At 38.2% G+C, this 20562-nt stretch overlaps 1 protein-coding gene across 6 annotated transcripts in view; it reads right to left on the reverse strand.

Annotated features, from left to right (window-relative positions):
* The window catches only part of pals2b (protein associated with LIN7 2, MAGUK p55 family member b), a 49455-nt gene that overhangs the window by 26711 nt on the left and 2182 nt on the right, over positions 1-20562 (reverse strand). For 2 of the 6 annotated variants that reach the window (XM_030147134.1, XM_030147133.1), the window contains exon 2: positions 10369-10421. The exons of 1 other annotated variant lie outside the window; for it this stretch is intronic. Coding sequence is in view for 3 of the 5 variants with exons in the window: in XM_030147129.1 (XP_030002989.1) it covers positions 4608-4725 (118 nt within the window). In the remaining 2 variants the exon portion in view is untranslated. Of the gene's footprint in view, positions 1-4607; positions 5298-10368; positions 10422-20562 lie in introns of those variants that run through there. 3 more of the 6 variants (XM_030147129.1, XM_030147130.1, XM_030147131.1) reach the window with 3 other exon arrangements.

Raw genomic sequence — 20562 nt, forward strand, 5'->3', positions numbered from 1 at the left:
GATATACATGTGTGTGATGTGCTCATATATAATATTATTACAATTGCACTTATTTTTCTTAAGAGCTTTCAGGTAGTTCATGTTATTCATATCTTCACAGCAAAAATCAAAATCTTACCAAGTGTGTTTTTCTCATTTCTTGTCAAAATATCTTATCACACTTAAAATAAGACATAATCACCTAAAGAGTAACTTTTCAGTGAGATATAAGAACTTATTTTTAGACAATAGATCTTGAAAATCTTATTTCAAGAAATCTTACCGAGATAATTTTCACTTGTTCCATTGGCAGAATTTTTTGCTTGAATTAAGCAAAAAAAAAAAATCTTGAATTAAGCAAAAAAAAAAATCTGCCAATGGAAATAAGATGTTCAAGATCTATTGTCTAAAAATAAGTTCTTATATCTCACTTACAAGTTATTCTTTAGATGATAAGTTAAAATAAGATGATACGTGTGATGAGATATTTTGGCTAGAAATGAGAAAAATACACTGGGTAAGATTTAGACTTTTGCAGCGTTTAAAGGAAACCTTTATAGATATAAACATTTTCAGAATGTAATTTCCTTTTGATTTTTACTGTTATTATTCTACTTGTCTGGCCACTTGAGATCATATTGGGCCTGCACTAAAATGAGTTTGAAACCCCTGATCTACGCCATCTGTAAGAACATCTGTTCACAATTATACAGAGTAGGAAAGTGTGGAATCAGAGAATTGTAAGTTTTCTTCCTAAAAACTAATCAAACCAACTTACTGATTGTCAAAATAGATGACGAATCATTTAATGAAACTCTAAAGTGCAATAATGACTAGTTTGTGCCAAAAGGAAAAAAGCAAATGAATCACCATCCACACTGAAAAACACACACGTCCGGCCACATTCAACAAAACAACTGACCTTGCATACTCGACAAAACATCTGACTACACAACCTCACACATAAACACATGCAGCTGGATCTAGGCGGACGTATCTGAGATTTTACACGCTCTCCCCTGACCTTTACCCACTCGGTCAGATCCCTGTGTCACCGCGTCTCTGACCACAGGAATGTTTGCTCATATCAGCCCCTCGGCCGCTGCATGGCCACGTGGACTTGTGTGTACATTACTCACACTGACACACAAGCTTCTTCTATCCGGCCAGAGATTGGAGATGAGCTAAAGCCTCCTGCTTTAAAGTCTCCATAATCCTATGAAATATGGCATGGAGAAACAGCCACCTACCAGTCTGTCACTAAGCCTGGCCAGAAGAAGGAGTTGACAGAGAGATTACAGCAGTGGACAAAGTGTTTTTTGTTTTTTTTTTATTCCTTGATGGTTCATTGGTACATAATGAACCTGCCCATAAATCCTCTGGTCCGTCTGCAGTCTGCCTCACCATCGAACCACCACCACCACCACCTCTGTACACCTTCCATGAGCTGAATGCCAATGTACCGACCCCCTGCTTAAGAATTCCTCAAACTCTGCTTCACCAGGAACGTGACAGAAAAGCCCTGCCAGCCTGGGTTATCTGTGGTATAAGTGTTTATTTTCGCCCCAAAAACATGAAGATCAGAGGAGCATCTTCAGTACCGAAAACTAACATCGTCAGTAACAAAACATTTCTGCAGAGATTTTTTTTTTTGCTCTAAGTGCAAAGAGCAGAGGCTGCGTTAAATAACTCGCTTTCATAAATGATTCATGTGCTGATTTGAGTGACTGCTGAAGTGCCTACTCTCACAATTCTAAAACAACAAAACAAAGCCTGTTGCCAATTCACAGAGCATAAACATTGTGTTTTATGTCTTGTTAAATTCTTCTTTTTCATAAAGGGATGATACAGTCATGGAAAGCATGATGGAGGAAAAGAATTAAAATGCTGTATTTGAGCAAACAGTCATAGTTCTGTGTTTTCCTGGCAATTAATCTGCTTTATAACAAGGGCTGGGGGAGAAAATGACTTTATATCACAATAAATGTCATTAATGTACCCATTTTTCTTTTGTAATTAGACATTGTGAACTAACACACCCACAGAATGTTTCAGTGTTTTGTTGTTTTACTTAATTTTGTGCATTTACATTTTTGATAGTGAACAAAATATTACAAACTGTTAAGTGTTTTGAGTATTCTATCTATCTATCTATCTATCTATCTATCTATCTATCTATCTATCTATCTATCTATCTATCTATCTATCTATCTATCTATCTATCTATCTATCTATCTATCTATCTATCTATCTATCTATCTATCTATCTATCTATCTATCTATCTATCTATCCATCCATCCATCCATCCATCCATCCATCCATCCATCCATCCATCCATCCATCCATCCATCCATCCATCCATGGTTAAAAGAGGCAACACATCAGTCACACCATGTTTTCAATGTTCTACTGTGAATAAAATATGGGTTTATGACATGGGTGTCAAACTCCTTTTAGTTCAGAGGCCACATACAACACAGTGTGATCTCAAGTGGGCTGGACCAGTAAAATAATAGGTGTAATAACTTTAACATATCTAATAATCCAATTGTTTCACTTTGTTTTAGTGTCAGATTGCATGATGAAAATATGAATATTATTATTAATACAACTTACAGATCATAGTGAGTCTATTATTTGGTTAAAATGCAACTTTTTTTTTCTTAAAAACATTTCAGGTTATTCATATTTATTCAGATTATTCCCATTTTGTTGTGAGAATAGTTTGTAAATGTAAGTATTTTCAAAATATAATTTGACACCCTTGACTGTTAATATCTTCAGTGTAATTTTTTTTCCATTTTGCAAATTCATCTTGTGGGCTGGATTGGAACCTTTAGTGGGCCTTATGTTTGACACCCCTGGTTTATGAGAACTGCAGATTTTACATTTTAGAGCAGTATTTTTCAACCTTGGGGTCGGGACCCCATTCAAATAGGGTTGTCTGAAATTTTTAGTAATTGATTAAAAAAAAACAAAAACAAAAACATACAAATACAAAATAGATAATAGAGACAATCACAATACATAAAAGACATGACAAACTGTGAAGCTGAAACTGAAGCACTATGGTACTGGTTATCTTTCAAATGTTCATTGTGGTCGGTTTCAGATGCTGCAGCTCTTTCATAATTCATAGTTTGAGTTATTGTTTATTCAGTATTAATTGTCAGCCTTGTAAATCCAAGCTGGACTGACTGTACATATTCTGACCAAGGAAAATAAAATTCTCACTTTGTGCAGTAATCTACACCTGGCTTTTCTGCCTCTGTCCATAATAATATACATTATATAGACTAAATGCCACCTAAAATTATTGCTTATGTGCAACATAATATAACAAACTATTACATTATCAAAAACAAATTAATTTTAGCAAAAAAAAAAAAATTCTCTGTTTTGAATGTCTTGGGTTGCCAGACATTTGTGATGTTAAAATGGGGTCACGTGCCAAAAAAGGTTGGAAACCAATGTTTTAGAGGGTGTTACAACTTTCTTTTTTAATTGTGGTTGTAGAAAAACAAGAGGAATATGTGTATAAGTAAGCAAAGCTTTCTACTACCCCCACCCCTTGTGCTCACTGATATCCTGTCTAGTCAGGGATTCATCTTGAATTTTAAATGAAAGATAATTGTAAAATAGATTAAACTAAATTAGTCCTTTTCAGTTGGACACATTTTAAATGTAAAAAATTCATAAAAAACCAAACTGAAATTTAGCCATTCAACTGTGCACTACACCTCTCATAGTGGTAAATAAAACAAGTGTCACATTTGAAAAGAATCAGATGAATTGTTTTTGAAAAATTATTTGGACAAAAATCTCGGACAAATGGAATTCCTGGCATTATTATATACCTCCACCCTGGGGGGGGGGGGGGGGTGTAGGAAGAGGAGGAGATGAAGTCTGTTCTCAGTAGGACTGGGAGAATATCAAATCACTTCGATTATTCATAGAGGTTTTACTTTCAGAAAACTGTGAAAAATGTCTAAATCACAAACTCAAGGTTATTCCTCTTAAAACCTTTGAAAACTTCTGAATTCAACCTGTTTGTTTTTTGTGTGTGTTTCTCCGATCATATATTGCAATACTTTTAGTGCAGAGAGAGTATTTTTGAATCATATTCTAACTTCAGTTCATGTGGCCAGAAAACACTAAATAAAATCATCAATCAAGTAATATTACATTTTTTTGTCCATGTCACCCAGCTGTAGTTCCAAACTACTGTAAAAACATGGCAGTGCAACATGATGGACATAAACAGCTCATTCTAAGATGACGAAAAAACACAATATTCACATTTTTGTGGTAATATGCACTGATGAAAAACATATTCCTCTGTAATTAAATGTCCCTAAATTCCCTTCAGTCTAATTCAATGGAACTATAAATCATATTATTTTCAGTAAATATTTTATTCCAGTCAGTTTTCCTCAGATTTGATGTAAATTTGCTGTGATAAATTGCAGTGTAACCTCTAATGCAGATTATACCTAACCTCTACCATCTCATTAAACACTTCTATCAATGTCAAATTGTAAAGCACACCCGGACACTACAGAATCTAAAAAAATAAAAATAAAAAAAATAATCACACACACCCCTCTTCTCCTCCTCTTTTCCTCACCTCCGGACGTTCCTGCTTCCTGGGTGGACCGGACACCCATCTGTTCCGTGGCTGTCTCCTCCTTCTCCTCCTCTTCCTGTGCCCCATTGGGACAGACCTCCTCTATAGCTGTGACCATCGTCCCCACAAGCCCTTATTCTTCCTCCCTGTTCGCCACAAGTATGCACCAGCTAAACCACTAGTATTTCTGCGACTGTGCCTTGTCGTCTTGTCTGGAGCTTCTGATCTGCTACAACTCCCAAGAAACAGAGGGAGTCCACGGTGGACACGGAGGGGAGAGGGGGGGATACAGAGAGACACAAAGGGAGCGACAATAGAGTGGGATTAAGATCAGAGGATATTAAGAGACGAGGAGGCGGAAGGAGGGAGGAAAGATGGGGAGGGAGTTTAAGAAGAAGAAGAAAAAAGAAGAAGAAGGCCAGAGGATGTGGAGAAAAGACAAGTTGAGGAAGACAAGCATGACGAGACGGGGACGAGTAGAAAGCCAGAGTGCATGCACAGATGTGGACATGCGTTAGATGCTTGTCAGTCCCCTCCCTCCACTCTGGCTTTAATACCTTCCCATCCTAACCCTCACCCCCTCCTCTACTGTTAATAACACACACACATACACACACATAATCCCACAATCCTCGCCTGCTGTTGAGTACCCCTCCTCTTGTATTCTCGACCCCACCCAAAGTCTAGACGTGCTCACATGTACACCTCCACACACACACACACACACACACACACACACACACACACACACACACACACACACACACACACCAGTTGGATGTGTCATTATGTAAGTAATCTTACATAAGTGTTACTGAAGGGGGCCTGATCTTACATGCCATTCTTTTCTGCTTCTTTCTCTCTTTGGCGTTCCTCAGGGTCCGGACACCACCCTCCCGCTGCCCCAATGTGCAGACACTCAGCGTGTGCAGATTGTGCTCGGTCGTATTCCCTCATCTGTCATCCACCTCCCTAAAGCAGCATGTGTCAGCCTAATAAGAGCCGCTTCTCACCCCCCCCCCCCCCCCCCTTCCTCTTTTACTTCTTTTTTTTTCTTTTTAAATGAGTGTGCCCAAGCCAACTTTCTTCTTGCTTAATCAGTAGAGTGGAGGTGCTGACAGGATTATGCACATTTTTGGGACTGCAGTTTAAGCCGCTCTGCCTGTGAGTCTTTTGGGAAAAGTAATGGGTGCATGACTAAATGGGAACCTTGTATTTTGCATGTTCCCATAATGAAATGAAATATATGACATCTATGCACTTATTTCCATAGTGACGTTGCTATTTATAGTACAAAGTAATATGTTATTATCACATATATACAGCCTCTGTGCAGATGAAGATACTGAGTCACACAATTTTCTAACCATAGTAAAGTTTCTATATGAGTGCTTCTATGAAATTGGTCCCTAAAGACAGGACATGGGGCTAAAAATTCAAACCAGATGTAGATTAATGTTATGAAGCAAGTTTGGAAGCACTTTAGGTCTATTTTAAAAATAAATATTTATTTGAGATAAAAGAGAAACTATTTTTCAGATAAAACACATTTTAAATTATTTTTATACAAAAATCTGTACATAACATGGTAGAAAGGACACAAAAACTACGTGCTACTATTTTTTTCAAATATCTTTTTATTCCCTCACAGGTACATTTTGGGAATTGAACTAATTATGCAAGGCAGAGTGTTTGACAAAAATGACCGGTGTTGCAAAATCACATACAATTTATATGTATTTAAATGAGCAGGTTCCGCATGTAATACAAGTGGACACAATGGGTTACATACAAAACCTGGAATGAGACTGAGATTCGTGAAAAACCCATGTCTGGATTAGAAAAACCACTAGGATTGTCAAATTTAACACAGTGTCTTTATTTATAGTGGCATACAAGACCATTTTAAGCCATGTTTTCCAGATAAAATGCTCTGACACCAAGGTAGTTTTTAATGCCCCAGTTTCTTTGCATTTATCTGAGGTCATCATTAGGTACATCCTGGGGGGAAATATGTCTAAATTTACCTTTTATTATTGGGTCTAAAAACCTAGCAAAGTGCCAGGTACCAAAATGAACCTAGTTTCATAGAAGCGCCCATATAATACTGTGCAAATGTATTAGGCTTTGCTGTTTTTGCAGGCTTGTAATGTCTGTCTGCCTTTATTTCTAACAAGAAATATGTAGGAAATTTGTGCACTGCATTGAAGACAAAAATCCAAACTAAAGAGCTTCTACAGGTGAAGTCAGTGTTTAGTGTGATCTCCATTTGGATTCAGTAAATCTTCAACTCTTGCGTCAACTGTCCGGATATTGAAATGTGTTTTTTATTTTTAAAACTACATATTTGCTGTATATTCCACAAAGACTAAGAAATGCATATGAGTGGTCATGCATTTCAGGAAAAAAAAAAGTCTGAATATTGTAGAAGCTGCACAGGATCATCTGGATGGAGAAAAGGATAAAAGACCATGAAGCCTTTTGAAAGTCAAAACCCAGACAGTCAACCTGAGAGAGTCAAACATTTACTGAATCCAAACAGAGGTCACACTAAGTACTTTACCTCCACAAGCTTTTCAGTTCAGATTTTTTTTTTTCCATAGTGTGCACATATAACCTGTTCATAATACAACAATCTAAGGCCTGCCTAAGTATTGTACTTTTAAAAAGAACCATGATTTCAGTCAGATATTTGATTAACTTTGCTTCAATCTCTTCATGCCTATAAAGTCACTGCAACATTGACCTTTGACCTTAGGCCACCAAAATCCGAGTGGATGAGCTACTAAGTCAACACATGAAATAGTTCCACTTTTGTATAGATTTCATAAAATTGGATTAAAATATTTTGACCTCTTTTCATGAAATGATTGTGATAATGTGATTTATTCTTGATAGATAATGTGGAACTGGGACTATGCAACCTTTGCACCAGGTCAAAGGTGATTAAAGAAAGAAAAAGCATTTTAGAGCAGTTTTGTGTTGGCGTAAAACTGACACCAAGATTTTACATTTCTGCTAAAAACCTAAACCAGTTAGTCACTGTGGTTAAGTTAAACAATCAACCAACAGGTTAATGCATCTTCCAACTGAATAAAAGGCATCATCATCTCTGCAAATGAACTGTGTCAAAATCCAAACAGGACTGAATCATCTGTGAAACATGATCAAAACTAGTTCACCTACAATTTTTTAAAGGAGTGATATATATATATATATATATATATATATATATATATATATATATATATATATATATATATATATATATATATTTTTTTTTTTTTTTTTTTTTTTTTTTTTAATGGAATTATACATTTTCAAATATTTCCCTGTGGTCTACATAAACTGTAAATGCTATGCTTTGGTCTGAATTCTTCATTAATTCAACTCCACAGGCCCATCTTGAACCCTATTTCTGAATAATGACACCAGAAAGGTCGTTTTGAGTGCTGGCCCTTTAAATGCAAATGAGCCACTTCAGGCCTCACCCCCTCCAGGTTGTTGGCTGTGCTGCTCTGTCCCGTTCAACTAACAACTGAACATTTTAGGTAAACGGCTCGAAGTTTGGACATATTTTCAGTATGGACTACAACCACTGCTGCTGACTAACAATTATGTATGTGTACTCTGAGAAATGTTCGTCGGAAGTCTGGACCTTATGTGTGCAAATGTTGTGATGTAACAAGTTATAGACGTAACAAATTAAGCAGGAATTAAAACGGGTTGTAGAAATCCGCTAAATTTTTGCCAAAAATAATATAAAGATAGTTTGGCAGCATCTGGAGGGTTCAAATTCAAACTTTTTGAATGGCTAGGTCCCCCAAATACACAAATAGATGTACCAAAGACTAATAAAAGTGGGTTTAGCAAAATATGACCCCTTTAAATCCGTCGCTACATTATTAAAATACACAACTTGACAGCCAGAGCCCAGCAGAAGCAGCATCTTTTCTTAGTTGCCATCTTTCTATTTGATCCAGTAATACCAAATCTGTCAAGATGTAAAGGAAAAACTGAAAAGGCCCAGCGTTTTGACTAAAGTCAAACAGGCTCCTTCCTTTTTGCATCCATCAAACCCCTCCCACAGCTGTGCAAAGAGAAGATCTGCAAGCCTTAATCCACCCTGCCCCTCCTCTCGCTCCATCCCATCCTCAACACGACCAGTCAACCCCTCCCCCAACCTCAGGCCGTCAGATTTTAATCCAGCCACGAAAGCACCGGATTACAGAATCTCTCTCTCTCTCTCTCTCTCTCTCAGCTGACACAACCATGTGTAAGGCGTTGTGCAAAAATTAAAACAGGTGCCCACTGAGCATCTCTTAAAGTGCGATACATGACATGGAACTAACAGCACTTCACAGTTCATCACACAAGTGTTTTCAATCCAAAAGGTGAGCCTCATATTTCCTTGTCACAAAGCAAGTAGCTGAAAGCTCATTTCCCACAGAACCCATCTGTACTGGAACAGCCACGGGAGGAGAAAATAAAACACCTAGGCCATAACAAAGTAGCAGAGGTCAATCGATAGCGGATGTTTAAGGGCTGCTATAAAAGGCTGATAGCAGATTCATCGACCGATATCACCCCTAAAACACAAGTGACACTGACAGAAATTAAGTATTTGACTCTGTCAGAAATGGGAAAGCTGCAGGGGTAAACATCTAAGTCAAAGTAATGAATCAATAAATCTGAAACTGAACTGAACTAAGCATAAAAAACAGATGAATCAGGGTGTTCTTTTTACTTAACTTGTTTTCCATCAAAATAATTCATTCTGTTAAGAAACCTAATACAAGCCTGATATAAACCATTTTTTGGTGCAGAGCTCTACTGTTACAACAGTAAAAAAGTCTTTGTGGTGCAGATTACCATGTTTACTTCTACACAACATCATGTAAAATGACCACATATAGTAGTTAACATCTGCTATTTACCAGAAACTCAAGACAAATAGTACTGTACTCTAACTTATAGCTCATGACACCATATATAACAACAAATGTACATTAGTAATAATAATAATGGATTGGATGTCTATAGCGCCTTTCTAGGCACCCAAAGTGCTTTACATTATTGATCTATTATTAATTGGCTCTCACACTCCCCCTCTGGTGGTGGTAAACTACACCTGTATCCACAGCTGCCCTGGGGCAGGCTGACAGAAGCGTGGCTGCCAATTTCGCGCCTCCGGCCCCTCTGACCACCACCAAACATTCAACACATTCATACACCAGTGTGAGTGACACTGGAGGCAAGGTGGGTAAAGTGTCTTGCCCAAAGACACAACGGACTGACTAGGACAGAGCGGGATTCCAACCACCAACCCTTCGGTTATTGGACGACCCGCTCTACCTCCTGAGCCATGGACCATGTGCAGAGAACATATAAGGAATGCTACACACAGCAGCAGCAGCCACTAATGAGCAGTAACTTGTGCAAATTATATGACTCCATCATATGGGATTCATAAAAAAACTGAATTCCTTTGCTTTGGACTAATGTTAGCATAGCCTTTTGCATACAGAGCATGTATTATTTACCTTGTAATTCAAAAACTCACATTTTAAAAACCACTACCTCCTTATTTCTTTAACAGTTTCTCTTTTGAGCAGCAAAGATCTGCACATCCTCGCTTCAAAGTCTGATATTTCTCTGACTGAACTGATAAAATCATGTCAGCCTGCAAAAAAAAAACATTTTCCTTATCATCTCCAGAGCATCAGAAGTGAAGCAGAGGCGGGGGAGAAGTTGTGTTTACCTGTGCCAGTCGGTGTAGTCCAACCTCAGCCCTACTGGCTGCTCATCAGCCAACTGTGAAGACATAAAGACAGAGACAGAACACAGAAGAGAGGGAATTTGTGAAGCTCATCCTTGGGAGGCATGAATATTCAGTTATACTTGCAATCCTGCACCCCAGTTTTCATCATCCCTCACCCACATATACACTGTCTTCAGCATTCCAATATGTACTCCTGCTTACCCCTCACACACAATCAATGTCTCCTTCCTTTTCCCTTTGGGTTATCTGTTTCATGCATCTACAGTATGTCATCCTCTTGCAAAGCAGGACTCTCATCTGTTCACTGAGGTGTTTTTGTCTTAAGAGGGAGCCATTCAGGACGATTCATTGTCCTCTGCTATTCACTGTCTGATGTCTGCAACATCAGCTGGAAAAGTGCCTCCGACATAGTAAACGGGCACTACTCTCAGGTAGTCATGACAAAGCACTCTGCATTCATTACCCATCGAATTCTGCTCTCACTTTCATTTCCAGTTTTGCACATGTACCAAACTATACAAAGAACATCTAGAACTCAGCTCATACTGGATACTAGGGACTAGGGCTGCATGATTCTGGCAAAAATGTGACTCGCAATTTTTTTTTACTTAGAATTGAGATCACAATTCTCTGGCACGATTTTTTTTTCACAAAATGTTTATTGCACTGCTGTCAAGGAAAATGGGTTCTTTTACTTCTGATTCGCATCTTTCATATCACTCCGCAAGTAGGCCAGTCACTTATGGTCCCGGATGTTAAGTGATGTCAGCTGATCTGTGAAAGTTTGAAGCGCAAACAAACTTCCCAGCTGGCACAATGGAATTTTTTTAATATGAAATTTTTGGAGAGGGTGAGACTTTTATTTCTTGATTAAAGGCTGAGTTATCCTCACTGGCAAAGAAAAGAAAAGGAGAAGAAGAACAGCGCAGAAGTCAGAGAAGTGAAAGTGAAAAGACACTTGGATCTGGACGACAGAAAAGAAGACCGACATGAGATTAACACCAATGAATGTGAACCGTTATTGGGCACGAGTTCAGCTGGGTGACTCTCCTCACTACCACTAGGGTTTTCATCCATTTCACTCTCTGTACTGCAGACGTTCCTCCGCTGTAATTCACTCTTTCTTCACTCAACTGCAGGTGACAGCAGCAGGCTCACGTGTTGTAAAGACGCTTTACCATTGGTTGAGGGAAGAGGCGGCGGAGGTTCTGTGTTTGTGGGCATTTGTTTGTAATGCAGCCCATGAAATAAAATGCTTAAGAATCATCTGTGTTTAGAAATGTAATCACGCACATGCGAGGTCGCGATCTTTTAACGATTAATCATGCAGCCCGACAAGGGACCAAACGTCGATGCAGATATTGGGGTAAAGAGGGGAACTGATGGGGATTTTTAAAGGCTGATATTATATTAACTTTGGTTTCACTTCATTTGAAACTAGACAGGCACGGAAATGAACATCTAAACCAATAAAAAAAATACCTAAATAAATAACACTGAGCATCAAACTCACTGCAATTACTAAATGTAGAACTGAACATCAAACTAACAACAAAAAAAATCTATACTGGAGTGATTTCTATTTTACGTGCTATTATCTTCCCTCAAAGTCAGTTTTCTGGTTCAGAAATACCCTGTCCAGTCGAAACAAAAGTCCCCACATGGGTTTAACTTTGCAAACAGTTCAGATCTTTCCACTGGATAATTACTGCAGTGATTAATATTTCAGGTGCAAGAAGTTATTGAACTGATGCAGTGAGAAGCTTCTCATTCTTAAATAACCATCAGTTTCACACAGAGCAGAAAGATTGGACTGTGTTTCAATGGATAAAGGTCATGTGGTCTAATGAGTGCAGATCGACCCTGATGGGTGCATCAGAGTGAGAAGTGACGTGGATGAAGCGATTACCCATCATGCCTAGCACCTACAGTACAACCCTGTGGGGGCAGTGTTATGATCTGGGGTTAGTTCAGTTGATCAGGTCAAGGTTCAGAACCTTATGTGTGATTTACTGTTCTTAGTTTTTGTTGTTTTTAAATTGTACAGCTTTTTATGTTTTTTTAATCTATTTTTGTATTTCACTCTTTTATTTACGTTTTATTTATTCTTCTGTACAGCACTGTTTTCTATTTTTTGTACAGTTCTATGTCTTTTTATCTATTCAGTATTTTATTATTTTATTTAGGTTTTATTTATTCTTCTGTACAGCACTGTTTGCTTTTTTGTACACTTCTATGTTTTATAATCTATTCTTGTATTTTATTCTTTTATTTAGGTTTTATTTATACCTCTGTACAGCAATGTTTTCATTTTTTGTACAGTTCTATGTCTTTTAATCTGTTCTTGTATTTTATTCTTTCATTTTGGTTTTATTTGTTCTTCTGTACAGCACTGTTTTTTTTGGACAGTTCTATGTTTTTTAATCTATTCTTCTATTCTATTCTTTCATTTTAGTTGTATTTATTCTTCTGTACAGCACTTTGGTCCACTGCGGTTGTGTTAAAGTGCTTTACAAATAAAGTTGGATTGGATTGGACTGGATGGTTTGAGGTCAGCTGAACCTGAATATACTGAATGACCAGGTCTGCAGGTTTGTCATCAGTATACATTTTTCTTCCCTGATGACACAGACATATTCCAAGACAACAATACCAGGATTCATGAGGCTCAAACTTTGGAAAAGAGGTTCAGGGAGCATGAAATGTCATTTTCACACCAGACATGAACCCCATTGGGAATCTTTGGGATGTGATTGAAAAAACTTCACACAGTGGTCCAACTCTCCATCATAAATACAAAATCTTGGTCAAATTTTTGTGCTACTATGAATGGACAGAAATGCTGTGACATTTACTGTGACATTACATAAGCAACAAAATATTGTATGTGCAACTTTTTTGACACATTAGCTATTTCTACTTCTGCCTATACCAGTAGGGGTGTGTATTGGCAAGAATCTGGCGATACGATACAAATCACAACACCAGGATCACGATACAATATATCACAATATATTATGATACTGTTAAAAAAGCCATTTTTTATTGGTTTTGTTTCTTTTTTAGAAGATTATTTCCTGAAAGAATTGAATTACACCAGAAATATGCACAAAGACTAAACATGTTTTTGTTGGATCACAACAGGATCTAATGCTGTATCACAAAATTTTCCTGTGTTCAAACTTAAATTATATTTTACAACATTATAGTTTAAGATCCTCCTCAAGTGTTCATATTCTATTAGTTCATAATAGGGAACTCCGCTGAAATCTCGCTCCATCATGTCAGTGATGCAAAGTCAGAAATGCCCATTTCTTCTAAACTGCCCCTCATCAGATCCATTTATTTTACTGAATTTCTCAGCACAATTTATTTAGTTCTACTCCATAAATGTCATTGCCTGTACTGTATCCAATGGTACAATAAATCAATCATTAAGGAATATGACATGCTTTTTTCATGAAGTATATAAACAATATTTAGCTTTTATTTTTATAGACTCTATTGAAAGAGAAAATCATTAATTGATTGATAAGGTCAATCAACTAATGATTAATGGATTAATCGATAATTTGCATCTCTAGTTCATAACTCACATCATAACATTATTTTTGTGCAATCCCAGCAAAGGAACTAACATCTGCCTCTCAGACAGTAAAAAGTGCTTTTAGGATGCTTCAAATAATCATTTTTTTAATAAAACAGTGTTACATAACAGTAAATAAGATATAAACAATAAAGAAAACAAAACACAAAAATGAACCTCCGCCATATCTGTATTTGAATAAATACCTAAAATATCGATACAGTACTTTTTAATAATGATACACTATTGTGAAATGAAATATTGCGATATATTGCAGAACTGATATTTTCTTATACCCCTATATACCAGCAGGCTATAAACCATCATATCACTTAGAATGATCATTTTATCTCTAAACTGAACACTAAATCACAGTTGATGTCTAATTACAAAAATTTTGGGAAAAGGCTACGAGTCCTCACTAAGACCAAGAGAGTGGACCACATCAGTCCAGTTCTGAGGTCTCTACACTGGCTCCCTGTCTGTCAGAGAATAGACTTCAAAATTCTCTTACTAGTATATAAAGCACTGAATGGTTTAGGCCCAAAATACATCAGAGACCTTCTAGTCCAGTATGAACCATCCAGACCACTCAGGTCATCTGGTGCAGGTCTGCTCTGTGTTCCCAAAGTCAGAACTAAACATGGAGAATCAGCGTTCAGTTTCTATGCTCCATATATCTGGAACAAACTACCAGAAAATATCAGGTCTGCTGAGAGTCTGAGTTCTTTTAAGTCAAGGTTAAAGACTCTCACCTGTTCACTGCTGCCTTTGACTAGAAGGCTTTTGACTTTTTAAATTTTATATTCTCTTTGAAACTCTGCACTGCAACTCTTACTTTAATATGTGTGTGTTTTTATTTTTATTTTATTTTTTTTGATTTTATGTGTTGTTTTGCTGTTTTTAATCACCTTTTACATGTTTCTTTTATAATGTTTTAAATGTGTTTCTTTTTGTTTCTTTTATTTCAATGTCCTGTGTGAAGCACCTTGAATTGCCTTGTTGCTGAAATGTGCTATACAAATAAACTTGCCTTGCCTTGTACTTTCTGGATCCTATTTTCATGTAACTCTGAATGTAGATGGAAAAACACTGTAAACTGTTCAATATTCAAGCTTCATCCGTCTGATATACTGGAAAAGTCTGGTGCTAAACTCATTCACGATGCCCTGAAAAGCCATTGTAAAATGGACCATAGGACAAAAAAAGCTTAATGGCTTCAAAAACAATGAAAATGATGTGGTTAGAAATAAGTGATTTCTGCATTCATTCTCAAAACAATAGATTATCACCATTACATGCTTCATTTCCTACAGCCATTAAATTTTCCAATTTCCCCCAATTCTCTTTGCCAGAGTAACAAAAGGAAGTTCTGGTTGTTGAAAAGATCTTCCTTTAAAAATCACAGAGTGGATAGCCCTTAACCTTTGACCTTAAGCTTGTCTCCAATAGCAGGTTCCTGTCTGCATGTACAAAGCAATTTTCAAGTGTGAAACGCATGCATTGTTACGAGCAACACGGATCTACTCCTCACTGCTTTACAGTTATCAGTTTTTATCTATTAAAACTAATATCTTTTTCTTTTCATCGCTGTGCTTGAATTAAGTGGTACTTTATTGTATGATAGAAGCAAAGAGGAACTGAAAGAGCAAGAGGTCGATTCATTACGCAACACAGATTACAATCAGGCACGACACACTCATTGGAAGTGAAATATATCCCTCGGAAGAATGTTAATGGAGTCAAAGCCACTGGGACAGTTCCTCAGCAAATCATCCACTCCACAGAGCAGGACCCAAGACGAGCTGATCAAAAGGTCCGAACGGCAGGGGAAGGGTAAAAACTGACCAGGAGAAAGATGGGAAGGGTCACACCTGGTTTTAGAGGACTGTATAAAAGGAGACACTGAGGAGAGTTAGAGCAAACCTCAAGGAGAGTCGAAGAGACAGGAGTCTTAAGAGGAACGGGAAAGACCTTTACAATCTCTGGAGGATGAGGAGAGAAAATGCAACAGATGAGAAAGTAAACCTTGAAAGAGGAAAGAGCTGAGGGAGTGATTGGGTGAATACAAACATCCACATTATCTGTTTCTAAGAACCGCTAAGTAGCTGTAGTCTCACTGCTGAGAGCTGAACTTAAAGGAAAGACATTTGTATTTGAAAGGCCATGCATACATCCTGTGCATTTTCCTTTACAAAGAATATACATCAAGATTTTTTTCACACACAAGCACTGATTTACATGTGAAATATCGGTCAGCTCAAGGACTAGGAACTAGGCCACAACACACAGTGTTTGCTGGCCTGGGTTGATCCTCCTCACATCGATGCAAACACTCAGTCCCCACCAATATGCACTCATTTTTCCTACTCCAGGAACACAGGGAGAATTACCAGAAACTGGTCACTTATGAACCCCCAGCTGCCATTGGCTGGATTCGTACATAAGAACAAGCCAACAACAGCCCTCTGAATGCCCCGTTGCCAAGCATTCAGATGACGGATGATGGACAGCACACAGAGAAGGGGATTACTGGGGATCAGAGGGTTTGTTTTTGTACAAAACACAGCATAACATCACTGGTGTGTCACATATGTAAATGTAAATGTGTATGTGTGCGAGTGCCTGTGCACCGTGCATATGCACACTATTAAAAGCACAAGCTGGTTCTTACTCTACCCGTGCTAGTCACGCTATCTCTACCTCCAGCTCAGTGTCTTGATCATCACATTTAGTGAATTTATAGACTCGGATGGAGTGCAACGCTCAACTCCCTGTGGGTCATGAAATCCAAATGCTTAAGTGCATACAAAGAATTGAGTCCATGAGGCATTTAGGCTGAAGAACCCACTCATTTCATGTCTATATATTCCTTTAACCTCAACTCCCTGTGTTTCACACACTCATTCTCCTCCCTCCAGTGCAGCACAGCACTGGAGGCAGCCAGCTCTCACAGCAGCCGTCACTCTCAGTTCCTCTCATGACTTGAGAATCACAAAAGACACCAGTGTGCTCTGTCCTGCCGGGGTAAGTCCAGATGTCACTCCACTGCTCACAGCAAGCTCTGACTCTGGGGATGGCAAAGAGCAATTAGTTAACTTTCTTGAAGGTTGAGCCACAGGGCACCTCCTGCATGACTGGTGGAAAGTGCCGAAGGGGAACAGCATGTTCAAGATGGTGCTGTATATGAATTTGTGTATAATGACAAGCTCTTCTTCTAACCTCCCCCTTAACCAGCCTCTTCCTGTCCTTCCTTTCACCCATCACCCTCTGCCTCCAGACAAACTCTATGTAGGTCACTCCGTGTGTTAACACAGCCGCTCAATAAGAGGATTACACCGCTACCATCAAGATGGTCATCTCAGCAGATCAATACTAGCAATATTTATCAGAACTGTTGGCTATTCAGAATTCAGATTCTGATGCTACTTTGTACTGAAAGTTGATAAAATCAGTTCAGTTTCTCCAACTCCGGTAGATTTCATCACCACAAATGATGGAATGCTGGCTTATCTAGCTTTCTGCCGATTCATGCTTACCTCTGCTCCTTGACACTGCAATCTACAATACTACTACTTAACAAAAAGGCATCAATTGTTGCATCACTGCACTTTCCTGCATCACCACAAATGACCTCCTTCAGCTGCTGAGATGTGTGTATCAGTGCTTTTGCTACACAGGCTCTAGATGACATAATTACACATACATCTGCCAATGGCCAAAAGCCCTCAGCACAGAACTCACACAGATCTTAATAATGGGCACCTTGTGACATAATTCAACCCGCCACATGGCCGCGGCTGCATCTTCTCAGCCTCTCCCTTCCCAGCCTCCCGTTACTGATGATTAGTATCAGGAAAAGGAGGGGGAAGGGCAGAGGGAGGGCAAAGTGATGCAACAGCACTTAACATGACTGCAAAGTTTAAATATGACAAAAAATGATGTGTAAAGTTGGATGGAAAAAATGCAATTGGAGAAGAAAGAGTGAAAGATACAGAATATGGAAAAGACAGATGCAAATGAGTGCACTAAGTGTGTTTGGCATTTCTAGGTTGTCTTAACAGATTTCTCATAATATTCACATTTTTAGCCCATGGAAAGAACATGTAATCATTGCAAAATGCAAGATGTGTAACCTGTAGCATCATATTTCTGTTTGTCAAGTTTCACTGAACATAGCATTAGAGATGCAGCAGTTTCCTCCTAAATGAAAGCTCCATTTCAGTTCAGTTCAGTTTCTTTCATTTCAGTTCAATTATTTTTCAGGGATGATACAGTCAACTTGGTTATGAGATGAGCATGAAACCTGATGCTCTGAGCAAAGAGCCTCTAGCTGTTCCCCACAGATAGGCTTTACTTCAACATTTACACAACCTAATGTATAGTATGTATTCATAAAATCACAACACCCAAAGCTATTGAATTAGGGCTGCACAATATTGGAAAAAACTGACATTGCGATTTTTTTTTACCCTGCGATATATATTGCGATATGAAAAAATACTCAGGAGGATATGATAGCTGTGTGGTGCAGACGTAAATGGTCAAACAAATTAGTTGTTTTTCCTCTCACTGTGGCGACAGGTGCATTAAGGCACTATCGACACAGAACACATGTTTCAGTATCATCCTTCTTGTAGCTGAAATAATTCCACATAACTGACGTTGCTTTTCTTTTTGGCACCAAGTCTTTATATTTGGTGATTTTCTCTTGTTCGTTGCTCATTTTTCAATGTTGTTACCAGTGACTCCCTCCATGTGCAGGGGCGTGATCTGCTTTGACAAACTGATTAAGAACGATTGTGATTGATGGATTGCTGTGCGTAGTGTGCGTCAGGTACCCAGGTTGAAGTTAAATGAGAACATGTTGAGTTCATTTGCCTCCTACATTACAGGACTTTGCGACATGACTATTGCACACATGTAGATTGCGATGACGATGCTCAAACGATATATTGTGCAGCTCTAAATGGAATACACACAACAGACACCGCTTAATAAAATAAGTGAAAATATCTGAAGTTCTTTTTTAGATCAAGCCTTTACCTGTGCTTTGATAATCTGTACTGATACAATGTTTGCCAACCAGTGGTAAGAGTAGAACTTATCCCTGGTAGAAGACTGACTGATACTAAGCCTCACAACTGGAACTTATGACTTAGAGTTAAGTTAGATTCATTAGCCATCTGCATTTTCCTGTTCTACACTACTGTCATTACATCAGCCTTTAAAAATCCACTATCTGTTAACCTCTACAAGGAAAACTGTCCTGTTATAGATGGATAATTTTATTGTTTATCTGCAGTGCTATGCCCCTTTAAGGCCTTAGTGATGGATGAAATGTGGTGAATCAGCAGTATAGGCTGCGGTAAGACTGCCGAAGACGTTTGCCTTCACGGGCTGAGTGGTGATTCCGACACAAACTTCCCTTCGAACTAATTTTCTTCCCAGTATGGGTTCAGCATTTAAGTTGTATGTGTTTTTCCTGACAGAGACGCAATTAGCTCATGATAACTGTTATGGGGTCAGGTCTGAATAAACAGCAGGGAGGTGCAGCCTGGTGTGGGCCAGATTGTAGGTGTGGAGATAACAGCCCTCTGATACAGCTGTTGTTCATAGCTGGGAGGTTTGACTCACTCATTATGTAGTGTGTATTTGTGTGTCCGTGTCAGTGTGTGTATCCTTCTTGCTCTGCCCTTCCTCCTTTCTTGTTATGTACCAGCTCTCCCATAGCAGTGTATTAATAATGGAAAAGCAGAAGCTTCTGAGAGATGATCTGCTCTTTGACAGACTCCTGTACGCGGTTCGGTTCTGCAATATATCGCAATATTTCATTTCATAACACTGTATCGATATTAAAAAGTACTGTATCAATATTTTTAGGTATTTATTTAAATGCAGATATGGCGGAGGTTCGTTTTTGTTTTTCTTTATTTTTTATATCTTATTTATTAGTATTTAACACTGTTTTATTAATTAATGGTTATTTGAAGCATCCTAAAAGCACTTTTTACTGTCAGAGAGGCAGAAGTTAGTTCCTTATGTTGGGATTGCACAAAAATAATGTTATGATGTTCGTTATGAACTAATAGAGTATGAACATTTGAGCAGGATCGTCATCTGTAATGTCTGTAAAACATACTTTAAGTTTTAACACAAGAAAATTTTGTGATATAGCATTAGATCCTGTTATGTTCAAATGGTAAATGGTAAATGTACTGAATTTATATAGCACATTTTCTACACCGCCATGGTGCCCAAAGCGCTTTACAATTCCTCACATTCACCCATTCACACACACACTCATACACCAGCGGGCGACTGCTGCCATACAAGGCACTGCCTGGCCCTAGTGGGAGCAATTTAGGGTTCAGTGTCTTGCCCAAGGACACTTCGACATGTGGACAGTCAGAGCCAGGATTCGAACCGCCGACCCTTTGGTCATTGGATGTTCAAATAAAAATGTGTTTAGTATTTGTACATATTTCTGGTGTAATTCAATTCTTCTAGGAAGTAATCATTTTACAAAAAGAAACAAAGAAAAAAAATTGCCTTTTTGACAGTATCATGATATATCATGATTAGGG

This window comes from Sphaeramia orbicularis, chromosome 11 (genome assembly GCF_902148855.1).
Source record: "Sphaeramia orbicularis chromosome 11, fSphaOr1.1, whole genome shotgun sequence".
NCBI lineage: Eukaryota > Metazoa > Chordata > Actinopteri > Kurtiformes > Apogonidae > Sphaeramia > Sphaeramia orbicularis.